This window comes from Rissa tridactyla, chromosome 24 (genome assembly GCF_028500815.1).
Source record: "Rissa tridactyla isolate bRisTri1 chromosome 24, bRisTri1.patW.cur.20221130, whole genome shotgun sequence".
Classification (NCBI taxonomy): Eukaryota; Metazoa; Chordata; class Aves; order Charadriiformes; family Laridae; genus Rissa; species Rissa tridactyla.
This window is the reverse complement of record NC_071489.1, coordinates 208,322-234,842: the sequence shown is the minus strand read 5'-3', so window position 1 is coordinate 234,842 and position 26,521 is coordinate 208,322. Positions and strand designations below refer to the sequence as shown.

Here is a 26,521-nt window from a genome sequence, read left to right as displayed (position 1 = left end):
GGCGAACCCCCCGGGGAGGAAGGGGGAGCATGGCCACTGTGGGGTTTCAGCCCCAGTTGGACCTCAGCCTTTCCCAGAACATCCCCGTTTGTTCCCAGCATGTTGTTGGGTCTTGGTCCTGCCTTTGTGTCCCGCTCCCAGTTAGGGACTGGGAGAAACCGGTCGGCAAAGGGCAGCTGCTGGCAGCGGGGTGAGGGTTGCACAGGGCAGGGATCGGGGTGCCCTGCCAGGGGCTTGGGGTGCTCAACCCAGGATTTGGGGCGCTCAGCCCAGGGCTTGGGGTGGCGAGTCCAAGTTTCAGGTGCCCCGCCTGGGATTTGGGGTGCTCAGCGTGGGGTCAGGGTGCTCAATCCGAGGTTTGGGGTGCTCAGCCCAGGCTCAGGGGGCCCGGGGTGCTCAGCCCGGGGTTTGGGGGGCCCAGCCTGGGACTCAGGGTGCTCATCCCAGGGTTTGGGGTGCTCAGCTTGGGACTCAGGGTGCCCTGTCGGATTTGGGGTCCTCAGTCCGGGAGTCGGGGTGCTCAATCTGGGGTTCGGGGTGCCCTGCCCGGGGTATGGGGTGCTCAGTCGGGGGTTTGGGGTGCCCTTCCGGATTTGGGGTGCTCAGTCCGGGGTTTGGGGCGCTCAATCTGGAGCTCGGGGTGCCCTGACGGATTTGGGGTGCTCAGCCCGGGGGTCAGGGTGCCCTGCCCCGGGGTTAGGGGTGCTCAGCTTGGGGCTCGGGGTGCTCCGCCCGGGGTTTGGGGTGCTGAGTCCAAGTTCGGGGTGCCGTGCCCGGGGTTTTGGGGTTCCTTGTCCGGGGTTTTTGGGGGTGCCCACCCCCCACGCGTGCACGCGCCCTCCCGACGGCACGCAGCCGGGCACGCGCACCCCCTTACGTACCTTTACATCTACACACACCCCGCACACACCCTTCCCCCCCACCCCGCAGGCTTCCCCCCCGGCCCCAGCCCCGCTCCCTGCCGGCCGACTCGCCGCCGCCGCGCCCTCCCCTTTAGGCCGCGCCGTCCCCTTTAAGGCTGGCCCCGCCCCGAGGCCGCGCGCCGGCGCTCGCCCCTCCCGCAGGCGCTGGCGGCCGCTCGCACCGAGGCCGCGGCGCTCGCCATGGCCGCCCGCCCGCCGCCCCGCCGCCGCCCGCCGCCGCTGCTGCCGCCGCCGCCCGCCGCGCTCCTGCTCGTCCTGCTGCTGGCCGGGGCGCTCGGCGGGGCCCGCGGTGAGTGGCGGCCCCCCCCACACGCGCACACCCCGGGCCCGGCCCCGCACCGGGCACAACATGGCGGCGCGCCGCCCCGCCCCCGCCCGGCACCGAGACCGTGAGGGGAAGGGGGTGGGGGAGGGAGGGTGAGGGGAATCGTGAGGGGAAGCGGAGGGGGGGAGATCGCGAGGGAACCGGAGGGTGCTGAGGGGGGCGGGAGTCGTGAGGGGAATGGGGAATCGATGAGGAGAACCCGACGGGGGAGGCGATGGAGGGGGGGGGGCAATGGCAAGCCCGGGCCCGGTGGTGAGGTCGGCCCGGGAGGGCTGTGGGGCAGGTGAGGGGGGGGTTGAGGCCGGGGCGGGGGGGAGATTTTAGGGGTGGGGAAGAGGGTGCGAGAGGGTTTGGGGAGATGGGGGTTTCCTCTAGGCGACGGGGAGGGACCTGAGGGGTCTGAGGTGGGGGGGCCGTGGGCAGGGGGGGCTCTGGGGAGGCAGAGGTGGGTGTTTTGGGGGGGAGAAGGAATAGGGGAGGAATCCATGGGGTGGGGGGGGGGTCCTGGTAGGTATAGGGGGGTCTCTGGAGGCAGGAAGGACTTAGCGTAGGGTCGGGCCCCGAGGGTGTTCGGCAGCGTCGAGCCCCCTTGGGGCGTCGAGCCTGGCCGGAGGGGGTCTGGCAGGGGGGGTGTGTAGTGCGAGGGGACCCTCCATTCTGTCTGGGGACCCGTCCCCTCCGCCGAGGGGACAGCAGTGTGTCGGGGCGGGGGGGATGCGCCAGGAGGCCCACGCTCACCTTGGCTTTGGCCGGGGAGAGAACTGAGAGTCTTACAGCCTTCAGGAGATAATGAAAGATGGAAATAAGTATTTTTTTCCCGAAGTGAGGACGAACCAGGGGGTCAGTGTGTGTTGGGGGTCGCCAGGGGTGTTTTGCAGGGAGCCAGGCTGGGCCTGGGGCAGGGCTGGGGGGGGGGTGGAAGCGCCACTGTGTTGTTTCTGGGCCTGGGTCGGACCTCGGGAGTTCATGGCTGCTTCCCATCGGCCTGTGGACCCAGCCGAGGGGGGTTCGGACCCCCCCTGTGTGCTAGAGATCGCAGTGTGGGCTTAATATATACCTTGCTGGAGTCTGTGGGGTTTTTTTGAAAGAAACCTTTCCAAAGCCCTGTGCCTCTGGATTGTGACAACTGTAAATATTTGTTTGGAGGGAGGTGAGTGAGGGAAAACTCTTTGTTTCGGTTGTTTGTTCTGTGTCGATCCTTTTTCTTTACCTGGGGGGGTGCAGCTGCTGCTGCTTCTGGGGGAAGAACCAGAGGTATCAGCTCCACGCTTTTAAAGACATTGGCCCTTTTCCCCCGGCGCTGGATGGGCCCGAAGCGTCTGTGAGCACCTCTTGGCAGGGCTGGTGGCAGCGGCTTCTTCAGTGTCCGAGGCTTTGCCACACAGTCCCTCTCTCTGGGGCTATCGGGGGAGATCGCTGCTTGTGTAACGCAGGTACCTGTTCCAACAGGAACCGCACTGAAACATTTTTCTCCTCCCCAATCCTCTCACTGTCCGTGTTATATATTACCAACCGACTGCGAGAAGGTAATAACTTTGTGCGTGCAGATCTGGACTTGTTGGCTACAGAAAATGGCTTTAAACCCCCACTAGGGCAGTAGGTTAGGGGTGTATTTGCGAGTCCTCGTGAGTCTGGTAATGCAAACCTGTGTTAGGGGAGCGTGGCCGGGCTTTGTTTTAGCCTAAAGTAAAATCCAGCCTTGGGAAAGTGTTTCAGCTTTTCTGTGATAAATGGCAAAACAGGACCAATTGAGACTCGTCACACATCTGCTCTCAGACTTTCACTTCACATATTATATACAGCTGGTGTTTATTAAAAAATAAATAAATAAACAAACAGGAAAGGGCCAATTGACTGTGCGTATCTCCTGGAAACTCAGACAATTATCAGTGCCTTTGATACTGGGCTCTCTATGGCTGGCTATTGTTTCCGCTCAGTGCCTGCTGTACATTTCTCTTCGCGCCCTCCGGTAAAAGGTGTGGGCTCAGCCTGGCTTCAAGGTGCTCGAGGGAGCTGCGTTTGCGGAGCAGGGTGGCAGGGGACAGGGACCCTAACCCTGCAAATTGTCTGCTGCTCAAGCAGCCATGATGCACATTTGGTCTGCGTCCTCAGCCGGCAAGGGCTGCCCTTACTATTGTGCTTTATACAAGAGATCTTCGCAGCTGCTTATTTCAGGGGAGGTTGGAAAGACATCCTAGTTTCAACTGTGCTCGGAGCTGTGAACTTCTGTGTGCGTCATTAAATGGAGTAGAAAACATCCCCCCACCTCTTCTTCCTTCAAAAAAAAAGGAAAAGGGAAAAAAAAAAGGTGCCTCTGCAGCAATGGTTACAGGGTGGTTGTAGGTAGGCTTTGTTTGCGTGCTTGAAATAAAGCAAAAGAATACCGTCGGGAGCAATCTTGGGCCAGCAAATCTTATTATTAACACCTGCTTAAAATATTTACCCGGTTAAATCAGGCAAACTCCGCATGGTCCATAAGTTATATCTTACAACTTTCCAAGAAAGACTTCTCTAACTGGAAATTAAAAACAGGGTCCAACAAGCATTCTTGAACTCCTTCAGCTCCTTGGCCAGACAGCTTGGATTTTTTTTTTCCCTGGGTATGCCGTCTGCTGCCAGTAGTGGATGCTCCGGAAATCTGTATTGCGAAAGGAGTGAAGTAAAACGTCAATTCTCTTAACAGCAAGCAAAGTTCACTGGGTGTTGACCAGTGGAAATATGTTCTCCACCGCACAGCCAGCGCGGTTATCTGAGCAGACCAAGGAGGAATTGCTCGTCTCGAGGGAGAAAGCTGCGATGGTATTGCAGGGATGAAACCTTCGCTGGAGCTGAGCTTGTAGAGTCAGACCCTCATGTGTGAGCTGTAGGGGGTGGGAGACCTCTTTTCTCCTCATTATTTAAGCCACTGGCTTTCCAGCCTCCCTTCTCGTTGGTTGTGGACCCATATATTTATTTTTTTATCAGAAAAGCGGACTTCACTGCACGTTAAAGCCCCTTGACAAAGGCTTGGTTTTCTGGCTCTTGCTGCCTTCTGTGGGCTTCTTGGAAGTAACCTGTGGACTGCTGGGTGTTGGAACATAGACTGCATGTTAAACAACTCGTTATTTAGACTCTGAAAATACATGTGCCTGTTGCCTGAGAATACACAGCATTGGTTTTAAGTCTTGAAAGCCATCAGTAATGTTCTGTGTGTCTGCCTTGCCATGCGGCTGGTTTGCAGGACTTTCCTCCACGGCACTGGTGTGGTATGGGTGGCTCCTAAACTGGTTTCCTAACAAGTTAAAACACAAAATAGGTGTCAGCCCAGAGCCTGGAGAAAGAGTTTGGAGCCGTATGTCTGTTTTCTGAGTTGAAGAGCAGCAGAAATGTCAGGCTTCTTCTAATTAACCTACTAATCATGAGACTCCTGTCAATTCGCTTATTTAAAATTCATTTAGAAGCCTCTCCTTTTGTGTTACTTGAGTAGATGCAGGGAAAGTTCTTCACTTTAAAGGTGAGAGCATGTTCTTCCTGCCCCCTTTTTTTTCCATTTAGTATGTGTTTTCTGCTCAGCTGTGATGTGTTCATGTCAGGTTCAACCTGTGCCAGGGGACTGCAGCCAGCTTGAAAAAGTCGAGACTCTTGTTTCCAGCTTTAAATATCCTAGTATAATTTTTAGTTTCTGGATGACTTGTGTGAAAGTGCTTTTTTTTCATAGTACTTTGCAGCTAATTTTAACTCTGTTTCATTTAGCAGCAGTGGGTCAGTAGATTTCATAAGCAAGGAGCAAAAGAGATGTTGAGATCTGAAAGTAGGAGGAGAAGTTGATGGGGCAGTGAGATGTAGGAAAGATATTCGAGGTGGTGGTACTACATCTACAGAAGGGCAAATCTGTGCTCGTTTCTTCAGCTGCTTTGTAAGAAAACAGGGGCATGGGGAGGGTCCAGAAGTGGCCATGCAGTTGATTTTGGAGGTGGTGGGTGTGGGTGAGCTGGCTCTGGGGCTTGGAGAAGATACTGGTGGGCATATGTATATGCCCATATATATATTTTTATACAAGGCGGGCGTTTGGACTCAGATGTATCCTAGAGAGGGATGTGGGGACCCCAGTTGTTGACACCAGGCAGGAGAAGAATCGAGGTGAATATAATGGAAAGTAAATCTTTGTTTTTGAAATCTCCATCAGATGGCTTTGACTGTCCTTTTGAATGTGAAGCCCTGGTGGTTTTCTTGAAGCACCGTTCTTGGGGTGGTCTGGTTGAATGAGGAGCACAAAGGTACTCCTGGCACAGACCTCTGCTGCCTTGCCGCAAGGAGTGGATTTTATTCCTAGCCTGCTCTTGGGCAAAACGCTCTGTGATAAAGGTTATTCTTTATTTATTCCGGCACAGCATATAGTGAAATACTGAAAGGTATTTCTCTCTTCCAAGCATGTTTACACATGTCCCTCTTCATTATAGCATCTAAAGAAACAGCAGAGGTACAAACCCAATTGTTTTCCATTTCTCTTGCTAACATTATGCTGCTGCAGCATTAAAACATCACTACCAGATTGGGTCTCATTAAGTTAGGTGCTGTACAGAGACATAATAAATTGCAGCTCCTGTTCCAGAGCCTTATAAAGGCTCAGAAGTCAGGGGAATCATTGTTGTTCCAGCCTTGATTCAAAGTGTTGAAAAAGAACAGCAGCTTACAATCTCTGCAAAAAATCTGTTTATCTGGTAAATACGTGGGCGGTTATTGGCAATTTTACCAATGATCATCTTCAGGTTAATTATCTTAATACATCTTGATCAGGTAGTGTTTAGCCCTGAGAAAATGTCATCTCGCCATAGCACAGCTTCAGGAGATTTTGGAAAATGTATTCCAAAAGGTGCTTAACACCATTACATTAGATTTTGCTGTGAAACTTTCCCCTGTCTAGCTGCATAGACATCTTGACACATGCAATCCTGTGCGAGAATAAATATGTGCAAAATGAGCTCAGATAGTTGCTGAAGAAGAAAAAAAAAAAAAAGGAAATGTTCTTTGACTGTCAGAGCTTAATATTTGAGTCTCCCTGGAGCCTAGAGCTCTAATCCACGGACCCCCACCCGTTTGTTTGGATTCATTTTGTAAACAGTCGTTGCCTTTAATGGGGGAATTTGGTACAAGAAGGCCTTCTCTTGTTTTCCTCTCTGCTGTAGCTAATGCAAAGGGATACTAATACCTCTGTGCCCAGTTCCTGCCAGGAGCAATCCTGCTGCCACCCATGGCCCTGCCTGGGAGCCTCAGGGGGAGCAGAAGCACCTCTTGGGCTCAGGGTGGTCACTCAAAGGAGTAGCCGGCCCTGCAGACGAGCCCTGGGCTGCGTTAGCCGAGGGTCAAGGAGAGTTTGTCCTTTGGCAGTGCCAACTGACCGCTCCGGTTTTCAGGAAGAGCAGTGAGGACCAGCACTGGCCTGGCTCCCTCCAGGGACTGATGTCACGACCGCCCGCACTCTGCCTTGGATTAAATTGCAGCGAGGGTTTGTTTCCGTGTAAATACCAACCTGATCCATCTCTTGAGCGAGAACAAAGCTTTCATTCTGAGGATCTGCAGCTTAATGTTAGGCTTGTTTAAACAGCTTCTTTAAAGGGTTGGGTTTGTCTCCCAGCAGAATGTCAGCAAGAGTGTGCTGAGCAGATAGAGCCGCCTCTGCTGCCAACTTCTGTAGCACCTTCCGTGCAGACTCATCCCCGGGCATTTGCACTGCCCCGGCTCTCTGAACTGCTCTTTTGTTTTCCTTTGCCCCATCTATTTTCTTCAGCCCAGTTGGTTTCTTTTATTAAGTAGATTATATGTTTTGCTCAATAGGAGCTTTTCTTCCCAAATGAAAAGAATGCCGTTGGCATGAAAAATGCTTTTATTCACTCCTGTCTCCTTTTGCTTCGCCCAGGTGTCCCCGGCTGCTCTCGGGAGCACCCCAGAGATGCCCAGCGGGGGTCTCTGGGTACCTGTCCATTTTCTGCCCCCCACCCGAGGGGAAACAACAGTTGCTTTTTCCAGGCTTCTGCTGTTCCTGATATGAGAAGAATTTTCCCTTCTGGTTAATCAGACTTGAAATGCTGGACCAGCACGGCTTGCCCTGTCATTCTCCTCTCTGCCGGCAGCGCCCTAGTTCCCGGCGAGCCCCGGTGCAGACAGGCCTTTCCTCCCCGGCACAGCTGGTGCCTGCAGGAACTGGCGGGAGGTGATGCTCAGGGAGGAACGTGGCTGTAGTCATGGTAGATGTGTATCCTGGGCTTTTTCATAATAAAAATAAAGAGAGAGTCATCTCCTGGCTGCACGAGGGAGGCAGGAGCTGGACTTCAGCGTCTACCCATGGATTTGACCATCTTCCCTAAAATCTGAGCGCGCCTACCTGCAGCTGGAGGTTATGGGCAGGAATATCTTGAAAGCCCCTTGAGGGTCTCCGGAAAGGTGTAGCAGAAGTACACACGTGTGCTGAAGCCTTAATTGTCTTTGTTCACGCTGCTTTCCTTGTCATAGGGGGTTTTGAGGTGCAAACATAAGAATCGCTGTTAAAAAAGAGCGGTTGTCTCAAAGGGGGGGACATCAGCTGACACCACCAGGAGGTGGACTGAGGCCGTGCTCTGTGGGGCATAACCCTCCTCAGCAGGAAACTTCTGCTTTCTGCACAGGACAGATAAGGATCTTCTTCCCCTGTCCCTGTGCGCTGGGGCTCCCGTATCATACCTTGCAAGTAAACTCTTTTCTTTTTTTTTTTCTTTTTTTTAATTCTACAAATGAAACTGATCAGATAACGACCAGCTCTTCTGCTTTCCTTCTCAAAGGGATGCTTAATTTCAGGCCAGATACTTCAGTAAGAAGTTTACAAAACCAGTTTTATTAGTGTGTTGAAGTGTTTTGTTTACTTGGGAGCTTCTGGAAGCAAAACTGCCATAGCATACAACATCTTGGGTTGGAGACCTTAGAAATGAGTCTAACAGGAGCAAAGTTCAGTTTTGCTTTATCTAAGCCAAGTTGAAAAGAACCTACATGGTGAAATATGTGTGGTTTAAATGTTTTTAATTTGTACCTTGAGTTTTTGATGAAGTAACAAATGAGATGCTTTAAAACACTATTTCCTTTTAAGTATACTTGAAGGTAGGAATGTGCCCTGGCCGCTCTTTCCTTTCTCATGTTTTCATAAAAACTCCATTATAACCAACCTTTGTTCCCCCAAGTGTGCGTATTTTTCAGAAGAATTGTCTTTTCTGTGCTTTGCTGACCGCTGGAAAAGTGTGTACTCAGAGCTGTTTGTCAAGTTGAACATTAGTGGGGTGTGTTTTTCCTTTCAATGTAAAGTTTCCCCTTAAAAGCTGTGTAATCGATGGGTACGGTGCTCTCAACCCTTCTCGACGCGGTTTGGTCTCAGGGTCATCCCTGTCCATTTTCTGTTCTATGTCCCTTTTCCCTGCCCCGTGCTAAGCGCATAGTAATAAGCTACGTTTGCTCATGATGCTTTTTAAAGGCATCTCTCTTAACAGCTCTTCTGGGTTTTACTGGCTTTTTACTGCTGCTGCAGCTTTGAATCTGTGGGTTCAAAACTTGGCAGCGTCTGCGTTGGGCCTGTCTGAAATACTGCAGCCCACCTTTGAGCTGTTAGGCAGCTCCCGACAACAGCTGGGAAACAAAGAGCGCAGTGTCCAGAGAGAAATGAGTAGCAATTCAGTTAGCCTAACTGGTTTTCCTAGGACAGTGGAGATAAGGGATAATGGGTGTCTTCCTCCTAAATGAAGAACCCTGAAGTTGATCAACTCATTTTTAGTTAAGCTCAGGGTAACGTGCCCCCAGCAGCGTAACTCTCTGTGCGTTAGCTGGGAGGGATAGGCTCTTCCAGTGCCATGAATATCCTTGGATGCTGCTGCTCCTTAAATCTGCTGGTTGCCAGAGATGGTGAGTGAGGGCTCGGCATTTCCCTTGCCCCACGGCAAGGTGGCTGACACACACAAATGTTGACAGTGACTTTCATTTGTGTCTTTAAACTGAGAGAGATTACAGGCAGACGTAGAAGATTTAGCTGTCGGGCTGGGGAGAGTTAACCGTGGCACTTGTATCTTTTAAAGCCCTTCTTCAGACTCTCTCTACCTGAAAGACCATTTCTGCAGCGGGTAAGTACATGTTTCTGAATCCCTCCCGGGAGGCTGAAAGATCTGATGAAAGCAGAAGAAAATACTGTGTGCTGCTAAACAAGCCCCACCCTTCTTCTTGACATTGTTGTATTCGCTCTTTGTTCCCGAGGATGGCGATGCCTGGGGATTTGCTTTCAGTTTTTCAGGCAGCTTGAGAAAAGCACAATGACAGCTGGGAGGCGGAAAAATGTGGGAATCTGCCTTGGAGTTTCTCCTTCGCTCTTTACCCAAATAATCTTGGTGGAGAGCAGGCAAAAAGCCAGGAATGTATTTGACCCAAGGTAGTGTCTCGGATCAGGAAAGCAGTAACTAAATAAGTGGCTGATCTGGTTGGGTGTAGCACGCTTGGCCTGTGAGTCAGTTTGGATTGGTTTTGTTTTGGCATCTGCCAACTGGTTGTTGTCTCCCGCGAGCTGGGGTGGTCGTCCCTCGCCAACCCCTAATGGGCAGCTCGTCTTTGGTGTAGATGGGGAAGCCTGGACAGCGAGTTCGGGTGAAGCCCAGTCTGTCAGATGGAGTAATTGTTGTTTTCAGTTTGCGTTCTGACCCTGGGTTGGCTTGGGAGTGGATCTCGGTAAAATCTAGCCTAGTTTGCAGGGATGACTTGGGTTATCGCTCTTGGTAGTTGCAACAGGGGCAGGAAAAAGGGCTGTCTGGGCAGTCACCTTCTGGAAAGGCTTCTGTGTTGTATTGTGTGCTTCAGTTGGGTTCTTGAGGGTCTGAAATACTGAGTATGACTTGCTGTGTTCCTAAAGCCGGTTCTTCCTGAGCCTAAGAATGGCCCGTTCCCTCTGAAATGGGAAATTTCCAGAAGAAAGTTTTCTCTCATTTGAGCATTCGGTCTCTGGTGGGTTTTAAGGAGGGTTTCTTGTTTTGCTTTCTGCAGCTTTGACATGTTTGTGCTCCGACTGCAAACAAGCGAACTCCACGTGTGAAACGGATGGCGCGTGCATGGTCTCAGTCTTCAACCTGGATGGTGTTAAACATCACGTTCGGACCTGCATTCCTGAAGCAAAATTGATTCCTGCTGGGAAACCCTTCTATTGTCTGAGTTCAGAAGATCTGCGTAATACTCACTGCTGCTACTCTGATTTTTGCAACAAAATTGATTTGATGGTTCCCAGTGGTGAGTAGAGAGCTAAATAAATCGTCTGTTTGGAGTGGGGAGGGAAGAAGCTGTCTATTTGGGATTGGGAATAAGGAGTTCTCTACCTCTTTTCCCTCCTTCCTTTAGGTTGCTGTGTGAACTTGAGTGATAGGTTTATTTCCTTGATCTGTAAAGTGGAAATAATAATAAACTACTTCAAATTAAAATGTGAAGTTGCTTGAACTCCCCTGTGGCCGACAAAATGTTACCAGATGATGAGGTTGTACTTTAGGATAGGAGAAGCTTCCAAAGTTTGGGGTTTTTTTTCCCCACCTGCACTCAGTAGCTCTGTGTTACGAGACTTCTCTCACCTTATCAGCCCTGCTGCTGGTATCCTGCAGGCTCCTGAAGGCAGCAGCAGCAACGTTCATCTATGCTTAAATATAAGTGTCTGCTGCCTGCAGTGGCCTGAGGATGGTGCGTGTTCCCTGGGCACAGTTTGGATCCCTTTTTCTGGCGCTGAGTTGTGCTGTGGCCTGCCTTTTATCAGATAAAGTCGCTTTCCTTTTAGGACTGCACATCTTTTCAGTGATGAGCCATCAGTATGGGAACGTTGCAGCAGCTTCAGAGTGAAATGTGTGGGGCAGAGGGGTGCACGGATTCTGAACAGGCGAAGAGGAAGCAGCCCTGCCTTTTTTGAGTGCGGGTGTGGGAAACGTCTGCTTCTTTCTAATTCCTGGGACACAGAGGGCACGCGGTACTTCCTCATACCTCATTCCGCTCTGGTTTGGGCAGTTATTTAGTGGGTTGTATGAAGACTCCATTTTTCTTGGGTGCAGTGGGGACGTCTTCTCTGTTCTCAAAAAAGACAAAAAATTGTTGTCTTCAGGTATGAGCCTTTACTGGTTGTTACAGGGTGAAGGGGAGAGAGGGAGAAATGAGTCCTTACTTACTGATTGGATTTTCTCCCACTTGGAGAGTTTGCGTGGAAGGTAAAATGCAGGCTGTTGTAGCAAATTCAGCCCAGAACAGGCTCCCACCCCCTTTTAAATAGCAAGTGCCATAATCTCTGATCCTGTAATTGAAGCACCATCTTCTTTTGGGGATTTTAGCTGTAGTTTGCCTGCCTGGTGACTTGATCAGTCCCATGTTAACACTGTTACTTGATGTGTCCTCTACCATCCTGGAACAGCAAGCTAAAATTGTCCAGGCTCTGAGAGGATAATTAAAACACTAGAAGAAAGTCCTTAAAGAATGCTTGTGAAGGAGTGATAATTTTCTAAAAGTGTCTGGTTTTCTCCTCCCTTTCCTTTCAAGGACACCTGAAAGATAACGAACCCCCATCGAGCTGGGGTCCTGTAGAGCTGGTGGCGGTGATTGCTGGACCTGTCTTCCTTGTGTTTGTTGTCATGATCATAGTAGTCTTTGTTTTTCATCACCACCAACGAGTCTATCACAATCGTCAGCGGCTGGACATGGAAGACCCCTCTTGTGAAATGTGTCTGTCGAAGGATAAGACCTTGCAAGATCTGGTCTACGATCTCTCCACCTCTGGCTCTGGTTCAGGTATTAAGATATGACTGGAAATGACAAATGAGAACGTGTAATTCTAATGGAGGCGTCTGATCTGGGCTCCTGGTTGCCACAGGTTGGCCGTTGCCTCGTCAGCCTGTTCCGGTTGCCCTGTCATGAGTAATGTGGAGGGCGTGTTTTAAATCAGTCATGCAGTAGATGGTGTGGCTACAGCCCCGTGTCGGTGTTGAGTGCTTGGGCTGGGTAAGAGCAATAGTTCAACTCCTCCTTAACTGCTGATGTGTAAAAATAGTTTTGTGTAGCTTTCCTCCTTTTCTGCAAGAGGATAACTCTTAACGGCTACATCTATTTCAAATCTAGCCCTGGAACCGGATTTGGGTTGGAAACAGACGTTAACTGCTAACCTGGGGGTTGTTGGCTTTCAAAGGAGGATGCAGGATGTCACCTGCATCAGGGCCGGGAGGAAAATGGGAAAGATCCCAGCAGCTGAAAATTTTACAGCATGCAAATACTGCATTTGTACAGCGCATTTCAGCCCAAAGGACCCTTGGGTCTTCCAAAGTGAACAACATCCAATGTTCACTTTTGTAGCACTTAAAAGAAATCATCCCCAGAACAGATAGGGAAGTCATCGTTTTATTCATGGCTGAACTATGAAAGCAGTTAGGTTAAAAAAATGAATTTTGCAGCAGATGGAAACTGTAGGATAATCCACAGAGGCAGAGAATATAACAACCTGGTATTTGACCAGGGAATAAACCTTTAGTACCATATCTGCTATATATAAAATGTTTTGAGATCTCTTCTGTACACGCTCTCAGCAGGTGAGCTCTGTAGCTTACGTAAGAGGTGGCAGCTACGTTAGGGCTCTTTTCTTAAGAGAAATTCTGGGGCTTGACTGCTTTTTAGCAGAGTCTGTCTTCAATGAGTTCCACTCTTTGCATATTCAGGCTAAAGTTACTTTGATCTGCCATAGAGCAGAAGTTCCCCAGCTGCTCCGTGCCTAATCACTGGCGGGTTTCAAGCTACTTCAAAGCGATATGCAGATACTGCCCGAGCAGCCAAACGACACGTCCTACACAGGAGCTACCACCGTTCGCTGGTTTGGGGCTTGCTTGGGCTGCTGGTTGTTATCAAATGTAGAGCCTCCTAGGTCTGGAGGTGCTCTACTTCAGACTCTTGGGGTTCCAGGAGTTTCTTTTGCTGCCGCAGGCGTTCATTCCTCCGATTTCTTGTCCGTAGGTTTGCCGCTTTTTGTCCAACGGACTGTGGCTCGGACGATTGTCCTGCAGGAGATCATTGGGAAAGGCCGCTTCGGGGAAGTGTGGCGTGGCAGGTGGCGTGGAGGTGACGTAGCTGTAAAAATCTTCTCTTCCCGTGAGGAGCGGTCCTGGTTTAGGGAAGCGGAAATATATCAGACCGTTATGCTGCGACATGAGAACATCCTGGGATTTATTGCTGCGGATAACAAAGGTAAAACATGCCTCAGTCCCGAGAGCGGAGGCTTCACCAGTCTGCTCTCGGGAGTTGCATTTCTTCACTTGGATTTACAATGAAATGGTTAACGAAAACTGTCAGCGTGCTTTTCAAATAGCTGCATGTTTGAATGTTTCTTACCAAAAGATGGTAAAATTACTGCAGTTGTCGAGAGGCATGATGGTGCATTAGCTGTACCTTGCAAAGTTGCGTTTTGCCTTAAAATTCTTTACCTTATTTGCCCCCAGGCTGGCTGTTGAGCCTCCTCCTTGCCCAGCAGCTCTCCTCTGCACCAAAAAGATAGGGTGCAAAGCGCTGGATGGCTCCGTGCTGTCCCTGCGTTGTACCCGACGCAGTCTCTTTCCTGCTGCAGATAACGGAACGTGGACTCAGCTGTGGCTCGTCTCCGATTACCACGAGCATGGATCTCTCTTTGACTACCTTAATCGATACACGGTGACTATTGAGGGGATGATCAAGCTCGCCCTGTCTGCTGCTAGTGGGCTGGCCCATCTACACATGGAGATTGTGGGTACTCAGGGTAAGAGCAAAGTTTGAAAAGATGCTGGGAATTCTTGAGGCGGGGGGAGTAAAGCCGAATTGACCGGGGGGACTGATGTGCTGCACAGAAAACACCGGCTGAGTCAGCCCGGATGCATCTGGTCAGTATTGACCAGAAACAGACTGCTTGCTTTGGCTGGCTGCAAAGTGGGTTAGCCTCGCGCTGGCTCCTGGGAATTATAGCAGCATTTCACGTCCCCGTCCTAAAATTGGTGCTACTTGGGTGGGGTGTTAGCGTAGGCAGCAGCAGAATTATAAACTCCTTACGTCCCCGTCAACGTGTCTGATGCCTGGGACAGTGGAGTTTATGTCCCTCTTGAGGCCCCTGGGTGCTACTGCATCAGCGGAGCCTCCGAAGCGTGAGCGGAGCCTTCGCATGCCAGAGGCTGGCAGCACCACGCTGTTCTTCAGCGCTCAAGTGTATCCAAACAGGAAAATGTGTTGCAACACTGAGAGTTTAACTAACGCCCTGAAATCCGGTACTGCCTCTGCGCCAGTTTGACTAACAGATTTCACCAGACCTTGACCCCCGCTACTTTTTGTTTTGTTCTGTTAGGAAAGCCTGGGATTGCTCACAGGGACTTGAAATCCAAGAACATCTTGGTGAAGAAGAACGGCACGTGTGCCATCGCCGACCTTGGTCTGGCCGTCCGGCATGATTCGGTTACGGATACGATTGATATTGCACCAAATCAAAGGGTTGGAACCAAACGGTAGGAGAACAGTGTTCTTGGCCAGCGTTCGATGGCACCAGAGTGTGACTAGCAAATGCCTGAGCTGCTGATTGAGCACTGGTGAAATTCTCTGTCTTAAGCGTTTCCAAGTGTCTCACCAGTGCCAGCACCGTGCCCAGATGGGTGTCGAAAGGGCGTCAGTACCTTCGTCTCCAGGTGCCATCGAGCTGAGGGGTGTAGGCCAGCTATACCTCTCAGCACCAGGGAGCTCATATAATACTTGATAACAAGCTTGGCATTCTCAAAAGCCTTTGGCTCCTGCTGTCTGGAGCCTGATGTGCTTCTGGACAGTTTTAGCTCTTTCCCAACTTGCTATTCTTTTTGAGTTATTTTGTTCACTCTATTAGACCACGGGGTCCGGTTCTGTTCTGATTAAGGCTGTGCAGAGCAGAATTTTGTCTGCTGGGAAGCGCTATGTGGGGAAACTTGCCATTTACTGTCTTCCAGAGAATCCCCTCTCAAAATTAACATCCTCTTCTGTTCTGCAGATACATGGCCCCCGAGGTCTTGGATGAAACCATTAACATGAAGCATTTTGATTCATTTAAATGTGCCGATATCTATGCCCTGGGCTTGGTCTACTGGGAGATTGCTCGAAGGTGCAACGCGGGAGGTAATACCCTTCATGCTCCCGGGTTTCCCAGCCTTGGTGTTTCTGTTGGTCGGGTGTTTGTGAGGTTCGAGGCGAGCCTGGAGAGCAGGGCTGCAGGAGGAGGGGTCTGTATGTCTTGCTACTGAGGGAGTTAACGGACCCGCAGCTGCTGCTACGGCTGGCCTGGGTGGAGAAGTGGGAGAAGTGGGGGTTAAGGCTCTGACTGGTGGCTGATGGTCCTTTGGGTGGATTTTAAGGAAGTGGTGGTGCTAATTTGGTGGGTGACTTTCTTCCCCCAAATCGGTGTAAATGAGGGTCTTGGCACATCCAGCTGCGGGCAGGAGCGCAGCACCGTGGTGCGTGTGACAGTCCTCCTGCCTTCGGCTCCATCAAGATTCGATGGGCCTGCCTCTGCTGGGAGGTGTTGATCGCAGCACGCTGACTCTGTTCCAGCTTGGGCAGCTGCATTTTATTTCCCTGAATTTTTCTTGTAAACTCCAATCCCAAATTCTTCGTTTCTGTTCTAAATAACTGCAAAGTGTTGACGCATCTCAGCCATGAGTCATGGAGTCCAAAGCAGTATCAGTCTGCCTTCAGCGAGCACTGTGGTGATGATCCGTTCTCCCAGGAATTGCATTTCCCCTTCTCTGTCTTTCAGGTATCCACGAAGAATATCAGCTTCCGTACTACGACCTCGTACCCTCTGATCCTTCTATTGAGGAGATGCGGAAGGTCGTATGTGATCAGAAATTACGGCCTAATATCCCGAACTGGTGGCAAAGCTACGAGGTAAGGTCTGCTTTCGTCTTCACATCCCCTTCCCCCTGGATAAGGTGAGTAAAAAGTAAGTACGCAACAATTTATTGTCATTTAGACAATGGTTCTCCCACCCAATGACCCTACCCTCCCGGGAAGGGGAATTGAGGGGGGGGAAAAGAAAAATTAAAGAAACCTGAAGGTTGGAATATAAACAGATTTAGTAGAATAAGAAGAGATGATTAATGTTAATAACACTAAAGAACCAGTGTCGATACAATTACCAATATAAAATAGATGAGGACTGTACTCGGGCCATTCCCTCAGCAGGAAGCCGTGCACTCCCTGCAGGGGACAGCAAATGTGGGACCCTGCGAGGGCTCCGGCACCGGGGCAAGGAGTTCTCAGGATGGCAGCCAGCAAGGGAGAGAGAGAGAACTCCTGAGCAAACTTCCTAATTTGCATTGAATGTACCGTCCGTGGTATGAAATAACCCTGGTGGCAGCTTGGGGCAAGTGCCCAGCTCTCGCTCCTCCAAAAGTGCGGTTTTCCCAGGCATTAGAAGATAAATCAGTCCTGTGTCGCTCGGAAGAGGACAATACTGGAGGTTGAGCTCCAGTTTTAGGAGGTGTGGAGGCTGCGTGTGTGTCCGGCCAGGCGGCAGCAGCCTGGCGGGGCGACTTGGGAGACAAGGAGAGGTCTGACATCTGCCTTGTTTCTTGCCTAGGCGCTGCGGGTGATGGGTAAGATGATGCGGGAATGCTGGTACGCCAACGGAGCGGCTCGACTTACCGCCCTCCGCATTAAGAAAACCCTCTCGCAGCTCAGTGTCCAGGAAGATGTGAAAATCTAGGCGCTGAGCCCCAGCAGGAGGAAACTGCACAGAAGCTGCCATGCTAGAGTAGACGTGTGACGGAGGCCTACCTCGTGTTTCTGCCCAATCTACTGCTACCAACCAGACAGCGTTGACCTATGGGCTGCTCGGCGGGGTGACGGAGCCTATTGAATTGCTCTCCGCCCTGCTTGGGTATGAAACAATCCGAAACCTTTTATGATCACCTCCTGACAGTGTGAAGACTTGAGAGGGACTTAACCTGAGGGATCTCAGCCATGATCGTAACTCTTGTTTCTTTAACGGAAATCCCTGTAAAGTTCAGCACGCGCAGTGCGCCCCTTGGCAGTGGTTGAGGCCGGGGGTGCTGGGAGTGGGAAGGGAAAAGGAAGGTTTTCTTGCCGTACTCTGAGGATTTTTCCAGGGACTGGCACGTTCACGCAGAAAAAGCATTTGCAAAACAAATGGTGCTCCCTTCTGAGAGGCTGAGCCTGAACAGTTTATCAGCTTCACGAAACCATTTCCCTCCTTTTTCTTAAGCTTGAAAGATTCGAAGTCAAAACCCAGAACTCTGACTGGCTGTCAGTGTGCGCAGTGGTGTTTGCATGCGCGAGGTGCGCGTGTCCCCCGTGCCTGTTCATCTCCTTCCGTAGACGTGCAGTGTCTGCCCGTAGGGTGGCTCATCTCTGTTCGTGCTTTCTGTGCATGTGCAAATCTAGAGTGTCCTTTTTTTGAGCTGTGCGCGCTGGTGCTCTCCTTGTCGAGTCGTGAGCATTGTCTGGCTTGGACGGGCTGCTTAAAACCAGATCCTTAGCTCTCCGATGGGTGCCGTGGCCTCACCGTCCCTACGCCGGCTGCAGGAACTTCCCATCAGGTTGCCTCACTGCCACCCCCTCCCTTTTTTTTTTTTTTGTTTTTGTTAAAGACAAAACAAATGAGGAACTGACTTCACTCCTGGAATCGAGTTGTTTTGGGGTTGTTTTTTTTTTTGTCTTGACCCCCTGGGGTTTGTAATTCTTTGTAGGGTGGAAAGGGAGACCAGGGGCCGGGGAGCTGCCCCGGAGCCGAGCTGTGTGTCGGAGGTAGAGCAGGAGCTGCCCGGCTGGAAGGAGATGGGGCGGTGGGGAACTGCAGGAGACCCTCCTGGTCGGAACGCGATTCCGGGGTCACCATCCAGGCACGCTCGTGGCCGCTCAGGGCAGAGCCGGGGTGTTCTCCCACCTCCCAAGGGGCACCCGGCAGCGGGGTGTGGGTTTGGAAGTCCCATCTTTTTTTAATATACATATATAAATATCTCATAATCTGGAAGTGGCTGTGTATAACTTGTGGGGGTGGGGGGAACTGCATGAATTTTCTTTCGATGAAATGCCGAATCACGGTTTGAAGTCGTCGGGTTGGTTTGACTGTTGTCTGCAGCTGGGCCCAGCAAAAACTGGAGTAGCTGAGGCCGGAGTCTGTCGTGCTGATGGCAGCATTAAAGGCGATCTGGGAAGTGCCGGTTGTTTGGTGGTTAGGTCAGTATCTACGGTGTATAACTCTGAAGCCATAAATTTTAACTGGAGTAGTTTTGATTTTATTTTTTTTTTAATTATTATTATTATTTTATGGGAGGGTCTGGATTTTAACTTTTTTTAATATTGTTAATTCTTTATAAGAGAAGAAAAACAATCTATGATTATTACCTCTTGACCTGTTTGTTTGTAAAGAAATCGCTGCAAAAAAAAAAAAAAAAAAATGAACAACCAATGAATGCACACAGCTCGATTTACACTGGAACTGTTTCTACTCAAACCTTGCGCCTGCTCTGTAAGGTGAGGTTTCATCTCTGCTCCGGGCGCCGGGGTTAACTTTTGGGTTTGTTTCTTTTTTTTTTTTTTTTTTTTTTTTTTTGAAACACTCTGTTCTTGCTGTCTGTGTATCCGTCCGTGTGTCCGTCTTCCCCGAGACTCCCTACCTGTCTGTGACGTTGTGTAAAGTGAGGAGTTGTGTCTTTGCCTCGTGTTTGGAGCCATTTTGCCTCCTCCCGTGGAGTTTGGGGTGGGACGGTGCGGCACCGAGGTGGGAGCAGTGTACGCCTCATCAGCGTCCGGCTTTCCCTTCCCTTCCCCCTTTGTCCAGCCTCGGATCTCAGCCCCAGGTTCCCGTGTGTCCGCAGAACCGTACGTCCCTTAACCGAACCCTTCTGTGTTTAGAAACCGAGGTGGTGGGCGCTTCACCCTACAGACTCTTCAGCTGCTCTGACAGGACCCTGTCGGGTTGGGGACAAATTCTTAACGACTGTGACATAAACTGCCATAGGAAAGCCCATCACGCCGGTAGGTACGTCTGCCGCGCGCTCCACCCGCCCCGCCGGCGCTGCGGGCTCCGGTTTCCCAGTATGAGTCTCCCGTCCCCGTTAACGGCGCGGGGTCTCCACGAGGACGCTGTCAGCTACGTGACTTGCACTGACTCGCTCCCCCTGCCCCTCCAACTGTAGCCACACACGCATCTGCCTCAGCGCTAAACCAAACGGCCGAGCGGAGCGGTTTCGGGCCGGAGAAGGTCCGAAGGGGTGAGGGCAGGACGACAGGGAATCCCCTATAAGAGAGAAGCCTCATTGAGTAGAGAGACGCCATCGCCAGGCAGTCAAAACCGAGGAGGATCCGTGGTAGGAACGCTGACTATGTAGCATTTACACAGCACTTTTCATGCAACCCCGTGCCGGGGAGGTGCAGTGCGTCCGTAGCTGACCAGTAGCAAACGTGGGAATGTGCCCGGCTCCGAGGTGGTGGTAGCAGCCGGGGAAAAATGCCCCGTTACGGGCAGTTGAGGAGAAGAGGCCACCGTTGCAGCTGGGGACGAGGAGGGGGGGGATGTGGGGTGCTGGGGGGCGAATGGTGCTGGGGAGAGGCGGAGGGTCGGAGCTCGTGCTTCTCGTCTGTGGCGCAGGGTGAACCCGTGGTACGCTGGCTTCAGAACAGATCTCTTGGTACTTATCTGCCCCTTTTATTTGTTTGGTTTTGTATATTTTATTAGAAACGGACTGTAAAATAGCCACTTAGACACTTTACCTCTTCAGTATGCAAATGTAAATACAATGTAATATAGGAAATCTTTTGTTTAATATAAAACGAGGCTGTCGATTTCTGCTGTACATTATTAAAAGTTTGTTTTATTCATGTGAGGTGTTGGGAGTCTCTCGCTGTTTGCTGCCAAGGGTTAGCCGTGGCGTAGGGGGGTAGGAACCGAGTGCCGAGGCCTGCCCAAGCTTATACTCCCCCCAGCCCCAGAGAAGCGTCTGGGGGAGGGGGGGGGGGTGTCTCATTCCCTGCATTCATCTCCCCGGGAATCCTCTTCAGCAGATCTTAACGTTGAATATTCCCCTTGTTAGTGGCGATGGTGTACTCGGGAGAGGCCGTGATCCCAGCAGAGGGGAGAGGAGGACACAGCGGAGGGATTTCCAGCCAACGCAGGGACCAGCAGCCAAAATCAGGTCTTTTCCCCCCCACCCCTGCTGTGGGTCGGTCACTGCAGCAGGACGGGGTGTGGGGGGCAGGTCCCCACAGTGCCCCTGTCCCCCCTGGCGTCCCCCCGCTCTCTGCGCACGGAGCCGCAGCTCCGAAGAAGGGTGAATTTTGGTCCAAACCGCCCAGCAGCCCCATAAAATCCTGTTTGCTCGGTTCTGTGCAAGCTGCCCCCGCTAATTCTCCCTAATTAGAGCCTCCCGTGAACGAGCATCTTGTGAGCGGATCAAGGGGAAAATCCGGGGTCCCCCTGGGCTCAGACTCGGGGCGGGGGAACCGCCATCTGGGCTCATCCCCCCCCCTCGCTCCCAGCTTTGTCTGCAGCTCCTGCCGCGGCCCCCCACGCTCTGACCCTGGCGTGGAAGCTGAGACGGCGGGTGAGGTGAGAGGATGCTTTTTGGTTTTTAAAGCAAAAAAATTGTCTTTATTACTCCTCTTGTAGGAAATGTGGTGGGAAAATGGGGCTGGGATGGCTTCGTCCGCGTCATTCCCTGGGCTGCCAGGTTTGGGGAGAGGGATGGGACGTTCCTCTTTGCTCCCTGATGAAGGGTGACGGCGTGGTGGGCTCGATCCTGGCCTTTCCCAAACGCTTCCAAGCGGGAGCAGCCCGGCTCCGGGAGCTGCCCGGTGCTCCTGGCCAGCCCCTGGCCGGGTGGCTGGGCTGTAACGCCAGCGGGACTGTCACAAACTGATTTATTATTTTTTTTGGCAAATTTTAAATAAACATCTGGGCAAAACCCTTAATTCCAGCTGGAAAATTCCTGCTACCTCTGGGTGTAATGCAAGGGGCTGCCCAGAGCCCTGTCCCATTCCTGCCTCCGGGAATTGTTCTTCCCGGGGCCCTGGCACTGGCAAAGCTCCTGGGGAGCGGTTTAAATCTTCCGTCTGCCAGGCTGGAGGCTCGGCCCGGGGCTCCGGCTCCAGCCTTGAACTGAGCCCCAAATGTGGCCGCGGTGGTGGGTCTCGTCCTGGGGAGCAAGACAGCTGCTGGGAGCGGCATCGCTCCTGCCCCCGGGAAACCCTCCCCTTCCTCCTGTTATCATCCCTGGGGCGCTCCCTGGGGCAGTGGCACCCCACGGTGACACCCCGGACCCGCCCCACCACCACCACTGTCCCGTTATCATCCCCAAGGTGATCAATGGGGCAGGGACACCCCTGACCCGCCCCATGCACCAGCCCATTATTATCGTCCTCAAGACCATCCCCAGGGTGGTGACGCCCCCCCTTCCTCCCTGCACCGTCCCATTATCACCCCCGAGACGATCCCCGGGGCGGTGACACCCCGTGGTGACGCTCTGACACCCCCCCCACCCTGTCCCATTATCATCCTTGACACACACACACCCCCCCCACACCCGCACAGTCCCATTGTCATCCCCATGGTGATCCCCGGGGCGGTGACACCCCTGACACCCCCCGCCGCCCCCCGTCCCCGCTGTCCCCAGCATCGTCCCCGCGCCAGGGCAGGGGGTTGGGGGCGTGGCTTAGTGCGGGGGCGTGGCTTACGTTGGGGGAGTGACCTGGCACCAGAAGGGGCGTGGTTTGCTCGGGAAAGGGGCGTGTTCTCATGGGAGGGGGCGTGGCGAGAGCTGGCCCCGCCCCCCGCGGGCTGATATAGCGGCGCGCGGGGCGGCCCGGCCCGGCCATGACCCTGCGGCGGCTGCGGCGGCTCCGGCCGCGGGAGGAGGATGCGGCGGCGGCCCCGGAGCGACCGGCACCCGCCGAGCTCTACCGGGCGCTGGCGGCCGCCGGCGGCACCCTGCCCCGGGTGCGCAAGGTAGGGCTGCCCGCTCCCCGCTGGTCTCCGGGACCCGGCGCCGCTGTCAGCACCGGGGTGCGGGGTGGGGGGGACACACCGGGGCACCGTGGATGGGGGGTGGCGCCGTCCCGCGCGGCCACCGGTGCCTGCACCCTGCGGGGCTGCCCCGGCGGCTTCTCCTGGGGTCTTGTCCTGCCCCGGTTCTTCCCCCCCCCGCCCCGCGACCTTTTCCCTGTGTCTCTGTCCTGCCCCGATGCTCCCCCCACCCCCCCCCACACCTTACCCCGTGTCCCCATCCTGTCCCGGTGACACCACCATCCCCCCCCCAGCCTTATGTCGTGCGCCAACACCTTCCCAGTGTCCCCATCCCACTCCAGTGCTGTCCCCCCGAGCGTCACGTCCTGCCCCACTATCTTCCCTGTGCCCCCACCCTGACCCAGTGGCCCCCACGAGCCCCATGCCCTGTCCCGGCTCCTCCCCACGTCCTGCTCTGCAGCCTTTGGGGCGCAGGGACAGGCCCCCACCCTGGCGTATGTGGCCATGTCACCGGGACAGGCGTGTCCCCGCGGCGCCCTGGGCTCTGCCCCATGGGGAGGGCAGGGGATGGGGCGCAGGGCGCCCAGGGTCTGGTTTGGTGGGACCCAGGACCATCTGCCACCGTGTCCCTGGGAAAGCCCCTCTCTGGTGGCGCTGGGGCTGTCACCGCCCCGACACCCCCCTCCGTCCCCGCGGCGCTTCCTGAGCGTCGGGGGGAAGCGAGAGCGGAGCCGACATCCGGAGCAGAAGTGGCTCTCGCGGCCGTGCTGGCGCAGGCCGGGTCACGTGCAGCGGCCTGGCTCCCGCTCGCTGGCCGAGGCCACCACCGGAGATGTCCCCAAGGGGGCTGGGGCGTCCCGCGTCACCTCCCCATCACTGGGGTGACGTGGGGGCCCGACGTGACGAGCGGCAACTTTCCCTGTGGTGAATGTGTCCGATTCTGGTGGTTTTGCACTTAAATGTCTGCGGATGCATTCAGGACGGCCAGCCACGGGGCTGGTGACACCCGTGTGGCACAGGGCAGGGGGAGCCGGTGGCACCTGGCCACCCCCGAGGATGAGCCATGTGCCGCTCTTGAGGCACAGCTCCTGGTGACGCTGGCCACGCTGCGCCAGGGCTGCCGGAGCCCAGCAGCCGCACATGGAGGGGCATTTGGGGACAGCCCTGCCACCTCCTGCCCTGCGGCGAGGGTCCTGCCATGCCCAGCCGGTCCCTCCGCCCGCCCACGCCTCCGCACCCTCCACAACAGGGACATTGTCTGGGCCGAAGGGGGGGAATTTTGCATGAAAAAAACTCGACTTTGTGTGACCACAACAGGGCCCCTCTGTGCCCAGGGCCCCCCTGGAGCGTGGCGTGGGGTGGGGTGCGGTGCGGGGTGACGTCAAAGCGTGGGGCGAGCGCGGAGCAGATGTGAGGGTGGCTTTGAGCGCCGATAAAAGCCTCCTTATGCCCGGCCCATCTGGGGGGGCCGCAGGGCAGTGGGTGCACCCTGGTGCTGATTCGGTGCCAGCTTGGCACGGTGCTCCCCGGGGGTTCGGTGGGGTCCTGGTGGGATGCCCCGTTTCGGCTGTCGCCAGAGGGGGGTGGCAGGGGGATGTGCCCCAGGACAGTGTCCCCCGCTGATGGCTCTCCCTCTGCTGCAGGGTGCGGGGCTCAGGCGGGCGTCCCCAAGCCAGTCCCCGGAGGAGCACAGGTAGGGACGGGGGTCTGGGACAGGGGGAGGACACACAGGGAGGGGGCTGGGGTCCATGTCCCAGCGGGTCGGGGCTCGGCCCTGGGATGCTGCTCTGGATGCTCCACAGGGGTGGGAAATGGGGGTGATTTCACTGGGGAAACTGAGGCAGGTGAGAGCAGCGACGGGGACCCAGCTCCCTGGGGGACCCTGCCCAGCACTCACGGGACAGGCTGCAACCTGGGGGGGTGCCCGTCCCAGGGAGGGGAGTCCCATCCGTGGGGTCCTGCCCAGCGCAGGGAAAACCCAAACCCCTCTGCCACCTTTTGGCGGAGACGTGCCCGAGGTCCTGGGGGTTGAGTCGGGGTGGGGGCTACTGGGGTCTCTGCCCTGTCCCTCATCCCCCTGTCCCCCAGGAGGGTGGTGACGCTGGAGAAGGCGGCGGAAGAGACCTTTGGCTTCGAGATCCAGGTGGGTGCCATGCCATGTTGTGCCGTGCCGTGCCATGTGCCACGCTGTGCCATGCCGTGCCATGTGCCATGTGCCACGCTGTGCCGTGCCGTGCCATGCCACGCTCCCCACCCTTCCAGCCCGCACCTTGCTTTGCATCGAAGGTATTTTTAAATTGTTTCTGAGCCAGGGTTTATTTTTAGTGCTGACGGGGCTGCCTGGTTACCGAAGCCACCCCCAGCTGTGACGGCAGGGGTGGCCGGGGGGGCCCCGCTTGGGGCGCAGTCATCTGGGGCGAGACACCCCCACCCCACCCCCCCTTGCCGGGGCTGGGGTGCTGCCCCACATCACCCGGCAGCAATTAAATACTGCAATTGCCACCTGATGGCTGCTGCCTGGGGAGCACGCCGGGGGTCGGGGGGTCCCTGCGCCCCTCACCGCCCCCCCTGCCCCATTTCAGACCTACGGGCTGCACCACCAGGACAGGAACAGCGTGGAGATGTTCACCTTCGTGTGCCGGGTGCACGGTGGGAGCCCGGCCGAGGCGGCAGGACTCAAGGCCGGTGAGCGCATCCCCGGGGGGTGGCCGGGGGGGCCCCAACAGCGGGGACCAGCATCCCTGAGCCCGTCCCCCCCACCCCCTGCACTGTAGGGGACACGATCACGGGGGTGAACGGGCTGAACGTGGAGGGCGTCCGGCACCGCGAGATCGTGGAGATCATCAAGAGCTCGGGCAACGTGCTCCGGTGAGCTGGGGGGACGTGGGGGGGTCCTGGGTGGCCCCTGGCCCCTACACTGATGGCTGCTGCCCCACAGGCTCGACACACTCTATGGGACGTCCATCCGGAGGGCAGAGCTGGAGGCCCGGCTGCAGTACCTGAAGGTGAGGGGTGGCTGCTGGGGCGGGGGGAGGGGGGGGGGGGAATGTGTGGATGTTGGGAGGGAGGGGGTGCTGGGGACCCCCCCACGGGTGCCTCACCCCCCCTCCGCTTCCCCACAGCAAACGCTGTACGAGAAGTGGGGGGAGTACCGCTCGCTGATGGTGCAGGAGCAGCGGCTGGTGCGGGGTGAGTGGGGGCCGGGGGGGGGGGATTGGGGTAAGCTGTGGGGCACCCCCCCGGCCCCCCCCCCTGACCTCCCCCGGCTCCCCCTCCCCCCTCCGTGTCCCCATCAGGGGTGGTGGCCAAGGACCCCAGCATCTACGACACGCTGGAGTCGATCCGCTCGTGCCTACAGGGTGAGGGGGGGCTGCCCGGCGGCTCCCCCCGCCCCAGCGCCTGTGGCAGCGACGACTCCCTCTACCAGACCTGCCTCTTCGCCTCCGCCGACTCGCTGGACGGCGACAAGGACGGCGACAAGGACGGCGGGGGTCCCACTCCCCCCCCGCCGCGCCCCCGGCCGGCCCTGACCCGCAGCGCCAGCCTCAAGTGCGGGGGGGGCCCGGGGGCGGCGGGGCGGTTGTGGGGCCGGACCGGAGACCCCGGGGAGGGGGCGGCCGCCCCCCGCAAGGGGCGACACAGCAGCTTCCGCCGGCGGCTGCTCAAGTTCATCCCGGGACTGAACCGGGCGCTGGAGGAGGAGGAGAGTCACCTCTAGCCAGGGCCGCCGCCGCCCCCCCAGACCTATTTATTTATTTATTGCAAGGGGCTCCGTGCCCCCCCCCCCCCCCAACTCCCTCCCCGGGGGCCGCTGGAAGGAGCTCGGGGTCGGCCCCGGGGGTCCCAGGACGGCCCCCCTCCCCGACCCAGGACATGAGGGTCGTGGCACCGAGGGGCAGATGTGGGACCCTCCCCGAGGCGGCTCCAGAAGCCACCGCTCATCTCAGGAATCGGTGCCCTCCTTGCTGGGGGGCACGGGGGGAGGCCCTGCATCCCACCCCTGGCTCGGGGGGGGGCCACAGGCCTCCTGCCCTCCCCCTGCCCCGGGGGCTTTTGTACTGCGCCGGTACGCTCGGCGCTCGCCAATACAGAGACTTTTTGCAGCGGTGTGTGGCTGTGACTGGGGGGGGGACAGAGCCCCGAGGGGACGGGGACAGGCTGGCTGGGGCGGGGGGAACATGTCCTTTGGGGAGCCCATGGGTCTGCAGCCCCCCACGCTTGCCCCCTTCGCCCTCCCGCTGGCCGGCCAAGCTCCAGGCAGAAAGGTGG

At 55.2% G+C, this 26,521-nt stretch overlaps 2 protein-coding genes across 2 annotated transcripts; both read left to right on the top strand.

Moving 5' to 3' along the window:
* The first annotated feature begins 1,095 nt into the window (after positions 1-1,095).
* Positions 1,096-20,112, top strand: ACVR1B (activin A receptor type 1B). The gene is made up of 9 exons (XM_054183082.1): positions 1,096-1,212; positions 10,270-10,509; positions 11,788-12,036; positions 13,246-13,476; positions 13,853-14,020; positions 14,597-14,753; positions 15,263-15,387; positions 16,025-16,155; positions 16,850-20,112. Exons 1-9 carry the CDS (start codon positions 1,104-1,106, stop codon positions 16,973-16,975), a joined length of 1,536 nt encoding a protein of 511 aa, XP_054039057.1. The 5' UTR covers positions 1,096-1,103; the 3' UTR covers positions 16,976-20,112.
* A 1,990-nt stretch (positions 20,113-22,102) lies between these two features.
* On the top strand, positions 22,103-26,355 carry TAMALIN (trafficking regulator and scaffold protein tamalin). The gene is made up of 8 exons (XM_054183086.1): positions 22,103-22,234; positions 23,896-23,945; positions 24,341-24,395; positions 24,835-24,937; positions 25,027-25,120; positions 25,191-25,257; positions 25,375-25,441; positions 25,549-26,355. Exons 1-8 carry the CDS (start codon positions 22,103-22,105, stop codon positions 25,968-25,970), a joined length of 990 nt encoding a protein of 329 aa, XP_054039061.1. The 3' UTR covers positions 25,971-26,355.
* The last annotated feature ends 166 nt before the right edge of the window (positions 26,356-26,521 follow it).